We start from the raw sequence: 15,958 nt of genomic DNA, 5'->3' as shown, positions 1-15,958 counted from the left end.
AAGACCCCTTTTGGTTCCAGGTAGAACTCTTTCCTCTGTGGAATGGGGACACCCTTTATTCTGAAAGTGTTCCTACAAAACAGTGAGAATATGACAGTCACTAATAGGGAGTTATTATAATGATTATGTTCCCATTCTGCTCACTCTCTCTGAGTCTCTCTCTGAGAGAAAATGAATGAGCAGCATCTTTGCCCTTGTGGGAACTTTGTATCAACGTATTTCGATGGAAGTCTAGCCTTCATATGTCACCAGCATGTCCCATTGGGCTTAGTCAATAACAAAGTCAGTCATTGCAACAGAATATTTTGTATTTTTCCACTCTGATCCCTTTTCAGCCAAAGCTCTATTGCATTTCAATTAGAACATTAAAATAGAGTAGCAGGGGAGTATAGCATAGAGAGACGTAGTATCTTTCTCAGTTGTTCTTCTAAAAAAATCAATTTGACTGACGATACTGGTGGGTTTCACCTCCATGACTAATTTATCTTTCTTTAGAAACTACAGCCCAAGCATCTACCTGGGACGGTGTCTACTCGGTACTGATAGTAATCCCACAATCTCCACCCGGCACAGCCAGAAGAGGACTGGCCACCCCAAATAGCCTGGTTCCTCTCTAGGTTCTGGCCTTTCTAGGGAGTTTTTCCTAGCCACTGTGCTTCTACACCTGCATTGCTTGCTGTTTTAGGCTGGGTTTCTATACAGCACTTTGAGATATCAGCTGATGGATGTAAGAAGGGCTTTATAAATAAATTTGATAGTACGTTTTTACAGAACCCACAACTTTTCTATGATGTTATTACATGATCTGAAAAAAGTTACTGTGTTCTTGTAATAATACTAATGCAGGTTTAATTGAATTGGACTTCCCTTTGTGTCTCTTGTCTCTTTCTCTCCCTCATTCACCCCCCCCATACTCCCTATCACTCATCAATACTATCTGTGGTTTGATGACCAGAGCCAATAGCCTCTCGATGATGTCAGTACTGAGACAGTATGACTCACAGAGGGGCACAGCCATGTCAGCCAATGTCAAGTATTTCTGGCCACTCCCCTCAAGAAAGCATGTCCACTTGGCTACCAAGACTTGCTGGAGATACGTTGTATCAGAGGGGTTACATTTTATATTTAATCTTTATTTAACCAGGTAGGCCAGTTGAGAACAAGTTCTCATTTACATCTACGACCTGGCCAAGATAAAGCAAAGCAGTGTGACACAAACAACAACAACACACATGGAATAAACAAACGTAGTTAATAACACAATATAAAAAAATCTATATACAGTGTGCAAATGACGTAAGATTAGGAGGTAAGGCAATAAATAGGCCGTAGTGGTGAAAATCACATTTTAGCAATTAAACACTGGAGTGATAGGTGTGCAGAAGATGAATGTGCAAGTAGAGATACTGGGGTGCAAAGGAGCAAAAAAATATATATATATGGGGATGAGTTAGTTGGATGGGCTATTTACAGATGGGCTATTTACAGATGCAATGATCTGTGAGCTGCTCTGACAGCTGATGTTTAAAGTTACAATTCGTTCCAGTCATTGGCAGCAGAGAACTGGAAGGAAAGCGGCCAAAGGAGGAATAGGCTTTGGGGGTGACCAGTGAAATATACATGCTGGAGCGCGTGCTGCGGGTGGGTGCTGCTATGGTGACCAGTGAGCTGAGATAAGGCAGGGCTTTACCTAGCAAAGAATTATAGATGACCTGGAGCCAGTGGGTTTGGCGACAAATATGAAGCGAGGGCCAGCCAACGAGAGCATACAGGTCACAGTGGTGGGTAGAATATGGGGCTTTGATGACAAAACGGATGGCACTGTGATAAATTGCATCCAATTTGCCAAGTAGAGTTTGAGGCTATTTTGTAAATGACATCGCCGAAGTCAAGTATCGGTAGGATGATCAGTTTTACGAGGGTATGTTTGGCAGCATGAGTGAAGGATGCTTTGTTGCGAAATAGGAAACCGATTCTAGATTTAATTTTGGATTGGAGATGCTTAATATGAGTCTGGACGAAGAGTTTACAGTCTAACCAGACACCTAGGTATTTGTAATTGTCCACATATTCTAAGTCAGAACCGTCCAGAGTAGTGATGCTGGACGGGCGGGCAGGTGCGGGCAGCAATCGGTTGAAGAGCATGCATAGTTTTACTTGCATTTAGTTTTACTTGCATTTAAGAGCAGTTCGCGGCCAGGGAAGGAGAGTTCTATGGCATTGAAGCTCATCTGGAGGTTAGTTAACACAGTGTCCAATGAAGGGCCAGAAGTATACAGAATGGTGTCGTCTGCATAGAGGTGGATCAGAGAATCACCAGCAGCAAGAGTGACATCATTGATGTATACAGAGAAAAGAGTCGACCCGAGAATTGAACCCTGTGGCACCCCCATAGAGACTGCCAGAGGTCCGGACAACAGGCCCTCCGATTTGACACACTGAACTCGGTCTGCGAAGTAGTTGGAGAACAGGGCGAGGCAGTCATTTGAGAAACCAAGGCTGTTGAGTCTGCCGATAAGAATGTGGTGATTGACAGAGTCGAAAGCCTTGGCCAGGTCCATGAATACGGCTGCAAAGTATTGTCTTTTATCGATGGTGGTTATGATATAATTTAGGACCTTGTGCGAAGTGGAGGTGCCCCCATGACCAGCTCGGAAACCAGATTGCATAGCGGAGAAGATACTGTGGGATTCAAAATAGTTGGTGATCTGTTTGTTAACTTGGCTTTCAAAGACCTTAGAAAGGCAGGGTAGGATAGATAGAAGTCTGCAACAGTTTGTTTCTAGAGTGTCTCCCCTTTGAAGAGGGGGGATGACCACGGCAGCTTTCCAATCTTTGGGGATCTCAGACAATACGAAAGTCAATACTATCTGCTCTCACTACTCGTTGTTTTTCCTTGACATAAGTCACAGATAAGCCGATGCAAAGACTATTATGCCCACACTATGGCCAGTGCATATCTATGCAATCACTTATATTTCTGTGCTTGTGCGTCTAAGTGCATATGGATGCAATCTACAAATAGCTCATTTCTTACTTGTTCATGGTGGATTTAGAGGTTTAGGGAGCAGTTATGAGGTCAAAACCCATGAAACGATCCCTCAGAAATCCACAGGAAGAAGTTAATCTTCTATCTGGCAGAGGAAAGGGGTATCGTGGGAATGTTGGAGTACAAAGTATTATCGTCCATGCGTGTTTATGAAACGTGTGTTCATGAAATGACTGAGAATGAAAGAAAAACTGAGAATCTCATATTCTTTTTATTAGAGTACGTGACATGGAATGACAGTATCCTCCTGGGTTCCTGCCTGCTTTAGACACTGTCATATACACTATTCTCACAACAGGAAAAGAGGTTGGTAAATGGTAAGACACTGGGAGAAAAGTAATCATTTTGAACAACATATGAGGTTACCTGTAATGGCTTTCTTCCTCTTCTGAGGAGGAGTAGCGGAGGACCAATGTGCAGCGTGGTAAGTGTCCATAACGTTTATTTACAGACAAACGAACCCGAAACAGTACCGTGTGGCAACAAACACACGCACGGAAAACAAACACCCACAACTCAAAAGTGAAACCCAGGCTACCTAAGTATGATTCTCAATCAGAGACAACTAACGACACCTGACTCTGATTGAGAACCATACTTAGGTAGCCTGGGTTTCACTTTTGAGTTGTGGGTCTGAACTCAAAACCCCAACATAGAAAAACACACATAGACTGCCCACCCCAACTCACACCCCGACCAATAAAGACAAAACAAAGGAAATAAAGGTCAGAACGTGACATTACCATCAATAACCTATGTACAGACTTGACCTGTTAAAACTTGTAAACATTACCCAAGGAACAAACAATTTGGCTCTTTCATGAAATACCTTCACAAACCTCAGTATCTTCTCAGGAATATCTGGAATAAATAATACATATGTAACTAAAGTGTAGGTCCCAGTAAAATGACGGATCTCCCTGTGAAAAAGGAGGGGGAAATAGTTTGCTCTTAGCATAGTAATTTAGACTGTTTTTTTAAACTATTTAAATCAACTGAATAGTAAAGTGTGAAGAGTGGCAAAGACTGCCCGAGAGAATGGGCACGGGGGGAATTAATGTTCAAGTCTTAAAAAGTAGAACCATCTCGAGGTAAAACCTTGGTTTAGTGTACAAAAACAAACTTTTCTTCAGTCATTCATTCAAATCCACTGGCATTGTGTAACTGCAGTCAGAATATTACAAATATTATAATATTTCCACCATCTCCTCCAGCTATTATTACTATTCCATCCTTGTAAAGTCCACTGTGCAGAGACATGTATTCACTATTCGCTTCAGTTTCCTTTAATAGTGCTGGACCTTGAGGGTGGATCATTGTTAGGGTTAAGAGTGAGGAGCTACAGTACATTCATACCAGAGACGATCCAAATCACTTATTTTCTCTGGTTATACAGCCTCTCCATTTTCACACAAAGACAGCTGGTGGATCTTAATGATGGGCAAAGTCCCGTGTGGAGGGGGCTGGGGATGGCTGGGCCCCTGGCTGAAGCTCCTGTCTCTGATGCAGCAGCAGGTTTTCAGCAGATTCTTACCGCACAGTTGGGCCACCTTAGCCCGTCCTGTCTCTACCACTGTCCCAGACCCTGCCACGGAGCTTCCAGAGAATACCCTCCACTCCCTGCCATCCCTAGAGGAGGGTGTGCGGGACAGGGCTATGGAGGAGGAGGGGCTGAAGCAGGAGGGCTCACCTTGGCCATCTAGTCTCAGAGTGAGAGAATGACCCTGAACCTGGGCTGGACCCGGGTGATGAGTTCCTCTGGACTGGGCTCTCAGACAGCGCACTCCCAGAATACTCTGGAAGGCCTTCTTAAACTCCTGGTTGGAACAGGGGTAGATGATAGGGTTGATGCAACTGTTGAAGTAGCCTAGCCAGAAGGTGATCTTAAAAACTGTGTCCGAAGGTCTGTATGCTGGGAATATGGAACCTATAATAGGCCGCACACACACACACGCACACACGAACGCACAGACAGACAGACAGACAGACAGACAGACAGACAGACAGACAGACAGACAGACAGAGACAGACAGACAGACAGACAGACAGACAGACAGACAGACAGACAGACAGACAGAAATACAGACAGACAGACAGACAGACAGACAGACAGACAGACAGACAGACAGACAGACAGAGAGAGAGACAGACAGACAGACAGACAGACAGACAGACAGACAGACAGACAGACAGACAGACAGACAGACAGACAGACAGACAGAAATACAGACAGACAGACAGACAGACAGACAGACAGACAGACAGACAGACAGAGAGAGAGAGACAGACAAAGGGAAGAAAACTGATTAACATACTTGAGCTCTTTATCACAACACAATGCACAACAACAAGTGTTTAACCCAGATTGTTATTTCAGGGTCTTTGTTGATGATATGACTACGTAAATCAGGATATCAACATCAGATAAGAAGAAACAAATAGAGGAGCATATTTCCATTAAGATTTTGTGCCATACTTTATAACATTCCTAATACATCTTAATCCAATCAGGGTTAATGTTGATCACGTGTGAAAGAAGCTGTAACTTGGTACACACTCAACAGAAGAGCCAAAGACTGTGTTGAGAAAAACACATTTATTTCCACTTGGGTTCAATTTATAGTTTTATCATATTTCTAGAGCTACCAATGTCAAGTTATTTGTTGTTTTAAAATTGCCTTCATAAATCCTGCTGCTTCTGATTAGAGGGACTAATGTGAGAAAGTGTGAGAGTGTGTGAGCTGCACACTTAATAGTGCAGTAGAGGAAATGGTTTAAGATACACATTACATGCAGACTTTTCCAGTTCTTTAGAGTACTACTAGTACTTAAGTAGTTTTTGGGTGTATCTGTACTTTAATATTTATATTTTTGACAACTTTTACTTCATTACATTCCTAAAGAAAATAATGTAGTTTTACTCTGTACATTTTCCCTGACACCCAAAAGTACTTGTTACAATGACAGGAAAATGGTCCAATTCACACACTTATCAAGAGAACATCCCTAAATGCTTAGTTTGTAAATTATGTCTGAGTGTTGGAGTGTGCCTCTGGCTATCCGTAATTCTTTTAATGATTCATTGTGCCATCTGGTTTTCTTAATATAAGGAATGTGAAATGATTTATCATTTTACTTTTAATAATTAACAAGATTTGAGCAATAACATCTACTTTTGATACTAAGTATATTTCAAATCAAATAATTTTAGACTTTTACTCAAGTACTATTTTACTGGGTGACTTTCACTTTTATTTGAGTCATCTTCTATTAAAATAATTAAATGGCTGAGGTCTTGGATAGCCTTGAAATTGAGCATCTATCTTCAAAGGCAGGATGGGATGAGCTTGTCTTGTGAAATTCTTTATTGGAGAGGCCGTCGGAGACAAAAATGAAAAATGACAGCGTGATGTGGAGATGGATAGAGAGAGAGAGGAGAGAGAGGAGGTAGTTTGAGTGATATGATTCCGTGCTAAGTACATCTCAGATGACTCCTACTGTGCAACGAGCAACAATAATTATATTACTCTGCTATTGACTGAATTCATACATTTTGGAGCCTAAAACCTCCTAAGGGGGAACTTGATTGGTATTTGGTATTTTATTAGGATCCCCATTAGCTGTTGCAATAGAAGCAGCTATTCTTCCTGGGGTCCACACAAAACATAAAATATGAAATAATACAGAATATTAATGGAAAATAACAGCTTGAGGACAGAACTACATACATTTAAGATTGTCGCTACTCAAGTAGCCTCATTTGTCTATAAAATGTTGAATCCATAAAAAGACAGTGACGCAAAACATGCTTTTTAAAGAAAACAGAGGGTTTATAGTGATGAATAGCAAAGGAAAACAAGATAGATTGAGCAATAAATAATGGAGGACCAATAGATATGTGCTTACTTCCCAAGAGAGACGTTGTCATACTGTACATTCAGGACGACAAGGATACTATTGATATAGTACTGTAGGTCATTATCAGAATCACCACCACCACCACCACCACCACCACCAAATACGATTCATATTGTTGATAATGATTTAAGATAACAATACCAAAGATACATGGCTGCTGGCACCGTAGCAACTACTGACTAACAACCCCAGCAACAGCGGGAAGGGTGCATAATACCACTACCCTTGTGAACATGTGAGTAAACCGTTGCTATGCTCTTGGTCATGCCTTCAGAAATGGCTCCTGGAATGTCAAGAAGAAGCAAGAACAAACCAGTCTCAAAATAAACACACTGCCAAGACAGTGATATGCCTCCTTAACCTTTTGACCCACTCAAATCCCCACAAGGGTTCGTTTATAAAGGCTGTCCCAATAAAACAAGCAAACAAAAATAACCATCCCCAGCCTAACACAATCAATCTTACATGGAAAATCGTTATATTTAACAGGATAATAATAGATAAAATTGTGACATGTTGTCCTTGATGCCTTCATGGTTTTGTTAGAAAGGGCAGCCAGCATGGTTAGGGAGTAGAATAGCCAACAAGAAGACCCAGCCCTCTGTTGCGCTTGCTATATTTATGAGCATGAGAGAGTATAATAAATCTGAACCCTGAGGGGTTAGGAAGTCCGGAGTTGGACAGATGAAAAAAAAAATTAAACACTTGATTTGTATTTCATTCCCACATTCATCCTATACTAGAATTATGAAACTATCTAGCAGTGAGTGTAGAACACATTTGTGCTTTTGCTGAACTCCATATTGTTCTTTATTACAGTTTTTCTCAATTGCTAAAACACTAAAACCCATTGGCTGAACAAAGTTCTCAGTTGCCTGGACTCATTTAGATAATTATGCCGTCTGTTCTCAATACCTTAAACCATGTCACATGGTAAAACACAATTTGCAGATCTCACTTATACTTTTCAGCAAAACAATGAAATACAAATAGAGAGCACATGTCATTGATTGAACACAACCACTCAAAATTGATTTAACCTGTTTCAAATGATGCGACACAACCAATATAAGCCAGTTCAGAGAGCAAACAGGTTGTTGAAGATGGGAAGGAGAAAGTCTGAGAATGGATAGAAGAAACCATGTGAGAGGACGAGGACGAGTGCGTATGCGAGGTGGGCGATGAGGAGGAAGAGGAGGAGGAGGGCAAGAAAGAGGAGGAGGAGGACGAAGAGGAAGAGGAAGAGGAGGACGAAGAGGAAAAGGAAGACAAAGAGTGGAAATATCTGATGAAATTCGAGCAACAGTTACAGACCATGTTCTTGTCCATGGACTGACAATGAGGGAAGCAGGACTTAGAGTGCAACCCAATTTGAGCCGATTTTCTGTGTCCACCATTGTAAGGACATTCAGAGAAGAGAACAGGTACAGTATACTACTGTATTTTTGTAATTGCAAATTTACTGTACTACACTATATGCAGCTGTTTCAATAGACATTTGTAAAGTTAATCATTGTATGTATTGTATTGCATGAATATGTTTTGTAACTGCACAACTACTTTTTGTAGAATTGCAAGGCTGCCACATGCAGGTGGAAGGACAGCTGTATTCACTCGGGAGCAAGAGGCCGTTATAGTTGGCATGGTCCTTCAAGATAATGCAATACGACTCAGAGAAATCCAGGAACGAGTGATACAAGACAACACACACTTCCAGGGAATCGACAGTGTGAGCATTTCCACAATTGGCCGTGTCCTCCATCGTAACAGGATGCGAATGAAACAAGTATACAGAGCACCTTTTGAGAGCAACTCACCAAGGGTGAAAGAACTGCGAGCTCAGTATGTGCATGTAAGTGTGCATTCAGAAACATTTACTGTAATCCAGATTGTCTACAGTACTAACACATACTATGTGAATGACATTACTCTTCAGTACATACAATGTATGTGAATCAGAAGCCTAATTGTACTCTACAGTATAGCACTGTCTCTGTACGACTTACAAAATCCTACATACAGTATATTGTATTTCTACACAGACAATATTTGACTTGGAATCCTTGGACAGACCCCATGAGTTCATCTTTGTCGATGAAGCAGGCTTCAATCTAACAAAGAGGAGAAGGAGAGGCCGAAACATGATTGGACAGCGGGCCATTGTTGAAGTCCCTGGTCAACGAGGTGGCAATGTCACAATCTGTGCTGCTATCAGCAACCATGGTGTTCTACATCACCATGTTACACTCGGGCCATATAACACCCAGCACCTTCTAAGATTTATTGCCAATCTAAGAGATATTTTATTTGAGCAGCAGGTTCAAGGGCAGCAGGGTCAAGAGCTAAAGGAGAATCCCATTCCCACCTATGTGATAGTGTGGGACAATGTCAGTTTCCACCGAGCTGCTCAGGTAATGGAATGGTTTAACATCAATGGGCAGTTTATGAACTTCTACCTCCCTCCATAGTCGCCTTTCCTGAATCCGATTGAGGAGTTTTTCTCCTCTTGGAGATGGAAAGTGTATGATAGACAACCCTACACCAGAGTAAATCTGCTGCAAGCCATGGATTTAGCCAGTGGTGATATAGGTGAGGAATCATGTCAGGGCTGGATACGGCACACAAGAGGCTTCTTCCCCCGTTGCCTCAGGAGGGACAATATCGCTTGTGATGTCGATGAAGTCCTCTGGCCTGACCCAGCCCAAAGACAAGAAGAAGCACATTGATCACATGTTTACTCCTTTGATTTTTGTCCCTTTTAGTAGTGTATACTGTAGTACAGTGCATTGTAGGCTGCATACTGTACAATGGACAAATTGTATGGCCCTGAACATTGTGCTTTCCATTTCTTAACAGTACTGACTGCTCAATAGATTTTGACTGGTTGCAGGTTCATATCAACAAAGAACAAGAATTACAGTATCACAGAGACAAAGCACAAGTTTGTGAGATGCAGGGTACAGTACTGTAAAAATAGGGGTACAAGGAGGAGGAAGAACAAAAACAAAATTGGCAAGAGCAAAGCAGAGTAGTAATTTCTGATCAATTTTGAGCTACTGTGATAGAACATGTTTTCATTCACCAAAAGACATTGGATGGAAAAATATGAATATTTTTTTAGATTAAAAAATGTACTTCTCCCTGAGAATTGTATTATTTGAACAATGTGTTTTCTATTTTTCGGTGTGTTCAGGAAATGGAGCAAGGTTTCAGAAATGGTGTTTTAGCAATTGAGGAAAACTGTAAACAACCACGAAGGGGACCCGAGGTCGACCTTCAATAAAAGCAATGATGTGATGACTATCTGTCCTTCCTGCTGTGATCACATTGTTGAGAATGCCTCTATGTGATAAGTGAGTTGCAAGCAAGAGCAATTGATGACAAGTCGGGGAAAAGAGAGAGAGAGAGAGAGAGAGAGAGAGAGAGAGAGAGAGAGAGAGAGAGAGAGAGAGAGAGAGAGAGAGAGAGAGAGAGAGAGAGATGGAGAGGCAGAGAAAGAGAGCCAGATAGAGGTGGTGAGAGAGAGAGAGAGAGAGACAGATGGAGAGAGGCAGAGAAAGAGAGAGAGACAGATAGAGAGATGGAGAGAGGCAGAGAGAGAGAGAGAGAGAGAGAGAGAGAGAGAGAGATGGAGAGGCAGAGAAAGGGAGAGCCAGATAGAGGTGGTGAGAGAGAGAGAGAGAGAGACAGATGGAGAGAGGCAGAGAAAGAGAGAGAGACAGATAGAGAGATGGAGAGAGGCAGAGAGAGAGAGCGAGTCAGACAGACAGACAGACAGACGGACGGATGGACGGACGGACGGAGAGATGGAGAGAGGCAGAGAGAGAGAGAGAGAGAGAGATGAGAGAGAGCGGTGGAGAGAGGCAGAGAAAGAGAGAGCGAGAAAAAAAACAGTTATCTTGTCAAATGCCAGGAAGACTTATTGACTCAGTGGGGGCTCAAGTGTGTTATTGAAATATGAGCAGCTAACAGGTCCGGCAGCGTGTGCTCAGCTCTCAGCAGCAGCATTATCACAGCAGCTCTTTCATCACACTGAGAAGATGACTGGGACAGAGGCTGACTAAAAGGGACTACCCAACCATGCTGAGAGTATCTCTGTTATCTGTGGAACCCTATGATAGCTCAGCGCCTGGCTAGCCTAATGCTTTTACCTGAGTTAGCTGCACTGCATCACTGAGACACCTGACACCCAAATTACAGTAACCCCTCAGTGCCCTTTTGAAAAACCAAACTATTAATTTGAAAAGCACTTAAGGCTGTGGCTGGATAACAAATCAATAAGAGTGTCTGAAAATGAAAAATGAACTGGGAATGAATTAATCATGTCAATGTATACTGATCAAAAATATAAACGCACATGCAACAATTTCAAAGATTTTACTTAGTTCCAGTTCATATGAGGAAATCAGTCAATTGAAATAAATTAATTAGGCCCTAATCTATGGATTTCACATGACTGGGAATAGAGATATGCATCTGCTCGTCCCAGATACCTTAAAAGAAATGGTCCTCACATTGGGCCTCGGGATCTCGTCACGGTATTTCTGTGCATTCAAATTGCCATCGATAAAATGCAATTGTGTTCATTGTCCGTAGCTTATGCCTGCCCATGTCATAACCCTACCACTACCATGGGGCACTCTGTTCACATCAGAAAACTGTGCACCCAAACAACGCCATACATGTGGACTGCGGTTGTGAGGCTGGTTGGAGGTACTGCCAAATTCTCTAAAATGTTGTTGGAGGCGGCTTATGGTAGAGAAATTAACATTCAATTCTCTGGCAACAGCTCTGGTGGGCCTTTCGGGCAGTTAGCATTCCAATTGCATGCTCCCTCAAAACTTGAGAAATCTGTGGCATTGTGTTATGTGAAAAAACTACACATTTTAGAGTGGCCTTTTATTGTCCCCAGCACAAGGTGCACCAGTGTAATGATCATGCTGTTAAATCAGCTTCTTGATATGCCACACCTGTCAGGTAGATGGATTATGTTTGCGAAGGAGAACTGTTCACTAACATTTGAGAGAAATACACTTTTTGTGCTTATGGACAATTTCTGTAATCTTTTATTTCAGCTCATGAAACCAACACTTTACACTTTTTGTTCAGTTTAAATGGGTGTTCCAAACGTACTTTAGGTCTCTCAGTAGCTCTCTATCACTCTCACTCTTTAATGTGTGTGTGTGTGTGTGTGTGTGTGTGTGTGTGTGTGTGTGTGTGTGTGTGTGTGTGTGTGTGTGTGTGTGTGTGTGTGTGTGTGTGTGTGTGTGTGTGTGTGTGTTTGTGTTTGTGTGCATGCATGTGGGTGTGTAGTTCAACTCTCTAATGTAGGATCATTTCTTGAGACTGGTATTTTGGCTCGCATGAAAATCCTCTCAATAATTTTTTACACAAAAGTGTTATGTAAACACGATTCTTTCATAATGTGAAATAGTGAAGATGATAATATTGCCTATTCTGAAACTTTCACCAATCAGTGTTATTTTTTAAATAATACTGACTCTATTCAAAGCTTTGTTAACATCAGAAAACGCTTACGGGCAATTATACTTGTCTTTCAACATTTTGTGTGGACTGAAATAAGAGCTACTGAAATTACTTTATTTTATTAGTTACACATGAAATACCCCATTATTAGTATGTGTATTCATATACTCATAAAATAATAGTTTGGTTGTTAAATTATATTTGAAAGCAGTTGTGTACGAAAGGTAAAATAACAACAGGATGAGAAGGAGGTTGAAGTGTTGCATGTGTACACTTTCTGATGCAACATTTTACTCATTTCAGATCGTTTTCATTTGGCATCAATAAAAGGAAATCTTTGCAGATGCAGCCCAATACTGATTAGTGGAAGAATAGCACATAGCTCAATATAATTTTTTACATCATCCACATCGAACAACCTCACATAACATAAACCTATTTATTACACATGTAAATAAAGTTGTTCTAATTCTATGGTTGATACCGTATGACATGAGAAAGGTATGCATGATACGGCACCAGAGACTGTTGTGAAAATCTATTTTGGGAGTCATCCAACACTCCCCCCCCTCACCCTCCCGCCAACAGCCATCTCTGCAATACAATTTAATTACAAAACCTCATAAATTATTTTGCCAAGTATAGATACAAGAGGGGGTGGCATTAACAGCATGACATGGTAGCTGTGGAGCACGGTCGACAAGGTAAGGAGCCTGGGTACAATGGGTAACACTCACCTATGGGCAGAACCAGGAAGAAAGGGAGCCAGCAGAGCACAAAGCAGCCAACCACAATGCCCAGGGTCTTGGCGGCCTTCTTTTCTCTGGAGAACTTCAGGAGACGCAGGGCGAAGTGTGTGCGGCTGTGCAGGGCCTCATCCTCAGACACAGCCATGTTGCCGCGGTGGATCCTCAGCGTGACGCTCTCTGAATCTGACTTGTCTGTTTTGTGCCCCTTTCTCAGGCCCCGGCTCTCCTGGCGGGCCACCACATACACCCTACAGTACATAGACAGTATGATGGCCAGCGGGAGGTAAAAGGAGCCCACAGCAGAGAAGATGGCGTAGGCAGGCTCCTCTGTGATCTTACAGATTGACTCGTCTTCTGGCGCCGGCTCTTTCCAGCCAAACAGAGGGCCAATGGAGATGGTGACGGACAGAGCCCACAGGCCAACCAGGGCAAGCAGTGCCCTGCGCTCTGTCACGATGGTTGGGTAGCGCAGCGGGTAGCTGACCCCGATGTAGCGGTCCACTGAGATCACACACAGGCTCATGATGGAGGCTGTGCAGCACAGCACGTCCACCGCTGCCCACACATTGCAGAAGGGCCTTCCAAACACCCAGTACCCTAGGATCTCAAAGGTGGCAGAGAAAGGCAGAACGATGGAGCTCAGCAGGAGGTCTGCCACCGCTAGGTTGACGATGAAGTAGTGTGTGACTGTTCGTAGGTGTCGATGACAGACCACCGACAAGATAACCAGGATGTTCCCAAAAACCCCACATACAATAATTGTCCCAAGTATCAGTCCCAGCACGACAGCCTTAACCACATTGAGCTCTGGGACAAACGCCTGGCTGCAGTTGGAGCAGTTCTGTGTTGGATGCTCTGGGGTCATGTTCATGTTGTCTGCTATAGGAACCATCTGTTCTCTAAATAGTATTGATACACTGTCCTGCCCTGTACTGAACAGTAGACTGACAGATAAACTGCAGACAGTTAAGTTCGCTGAGAGAAGACAAAGACATCAGGGCACTTTCCTGAGAGCCATTCAAATAGTGATCACATTAAGTCTGTCATGTCAAAGCATCATTTGACTCATGTTGTCTTAATCTAATGGGCAATTACAATTAATCAAAAGTAGAAAGCTATGAGCTTGTTTAAAACACTGATAGAGACAAACATTGTGTATGCAGAGGAACGCTATTTAACAAACAAAAGCTAATCCATCTTGAGATTACCCTTGATGTTAAACCACAAGTAATAATACAGCTGGAGACCTAAAATATATTTGATGGAGTGTGGAGTTGACTCCGACAGTCTGACCTATCAGAGTAGTATTTGGTTACTGAGGATCATTATCATAGGCATAGTTTCTGGGGTCCCTCTCTCTGATTTTCCCAATAGCTAGTTCAAAGTGAACAAGTGCAAGTCTGCATCATATAAAAAATGTTGAATAGTGGGAAGAGGAAATGAAGCATATCAAATCTGTAAAAGCATCAATGCGAATAGTTTGGTTTTAGTTTGGTCCAGTCCAACTGGAAGTGAATACTGAACGATGTCCTCCCTGTTAAAGCTTGAGCTCCAGACCAGACCCCTTACCAGGGTAGGAGGTAGGAGGGTTATTACAGGTGAATAAAACAGGCCAATCCCAGGGCAAGTCTTCTGAATGTTGGGAGAGCATCAGTCTGGACGTGGATGAGTTCAGTAGTCACTGTGTGTCTGTGGCGTGACTCCCCCTGTAACAAAGAGAAACAGCCACAGTGATGCTTTGCTCGAGTAAGGAAAAGTGTAAGCTGGTTTGACATCCAATATCCACAAAAGATTTAATGCAAAATCAACTCTCATCAGACAAGTGCATCTTATAAAAATGTTCAGACAGCCACATTTTGCATTCTGCAGCATGTTTCAATATCATTAGCTGTTCAAAAAGCTGTCTCCTATACATCGCCATTGTATTGGAGCGAGAGCATGTCTCAAGAATGCCCTCTCCTCTGGCTGATCAATGGAGCTGTGGCCTCATTTTGTTGATTGGACATGTTGGTTGAAGAATACAGAGGCAGATCCAGCCATGGATACGAGTGACCAATAAAGTGCAGAGGCGTCATGCCCACAGGGGCACGTGCCCCCTCAGATTTGTCCTGTATGAAAATGATTGTTTTGTTAAACATTGTGGTTTTTGTTTCTCTGTAATACTACTAGCCACCCAGCAATTGTATGAAGTTGGCTTTATCTAGCCCTGTGACAATACAGAGGCGGATGCAAGATGCAAGCAACGATGGTTTAATGACTACAGTTTACAACAGCAACAGGACAGACAGACTGTACTCAGACGGAATCCGACCCAGGGACTAGGGCGCATCTTCCAATGATAGCGTGCTGAGAAATCCAGGGGAGTATGTCCGGATGGGTAGGAAGGAGCACAGCAGATAATCCACACAAGGGTGGCGAGAGAAGAGCACAGACACACGACACAACCTCAGGGAAGTAACAACGATCTGACAACAAGAAACACTGGTTACAGAACATATAAAGGGAAGATAAGTGGTTCCAGCTGGAGCAGACAATCAGGCCGAGATTGGAAACCACGCCCACACAAACACGGAGAGGAGAGAGAGAGAGAGAGAGAGAGAGAGGCAGTGGATTCATGAACCGTGACAATACCCCCCCCCCTAGGAACGCCTCTTGGCGTTCCCAGGCGAATTTACCTGTCGATTGAAATCATCGATAAGGGAGTGATCCAGAATGTCCCTAGCAGGTACCCAACTTCTCTCCTCCGGGCCGTAAC

At 42.7% G+C, this 15,958-nt stretch overlaps 1 protein-coding gene across 1 annotated transcript; it reads right to left on the bottom strand.

Annotated features, from left to right (window-relative positions):
* Window positions 1-3,742: 3,742 nt before the first annotated feature.
* LOC118379344 (alpha-1A adrenergic receptor-like) lies at window positions 3,743-14,877 on the bottom strand. The gene is made up of 2 exons (XM_052461461.1): window positions 13,192-14,877; window positions 3,743-4,976 (listed from the first exon to the last, which is right to left on the bottom strand). The coding sequence occupies exons 1-2, from the start codon at window positions 14,093-14,095 to the stop codon at window positions 4,438-4,440; spliced, it is 1,443 nt and encodes a 480-aa protein (XP_052317421.1). The 5' UTR covers window positions 14,096-14,877; the 3' UTR covers window positions 3,743-4,437.
* Between the last annotated feature and the right edge of the window lie 1,081 nt (window positions 14,878-15,958).

Source organism: Oncorhynchus keta, chromosome 14 (genome assembly GCF_023373465.1).
Source record: "Oncorhynchus keta strain PuntledgeMale-10-30-2019 chromosome 14, Oket_V2, whole genome shotgun sequence".
NCBI lineage: Eukaryota > Metazoa > Chordata > Actinopteri > Salmoniformes > Salmonidae > Oncorhynchus > Oncorhynchus keta.
Note: the sequence above shows the minus strand (reverse complement) of the source record. Positions and strands in the feature narration are given on the sequence as shown.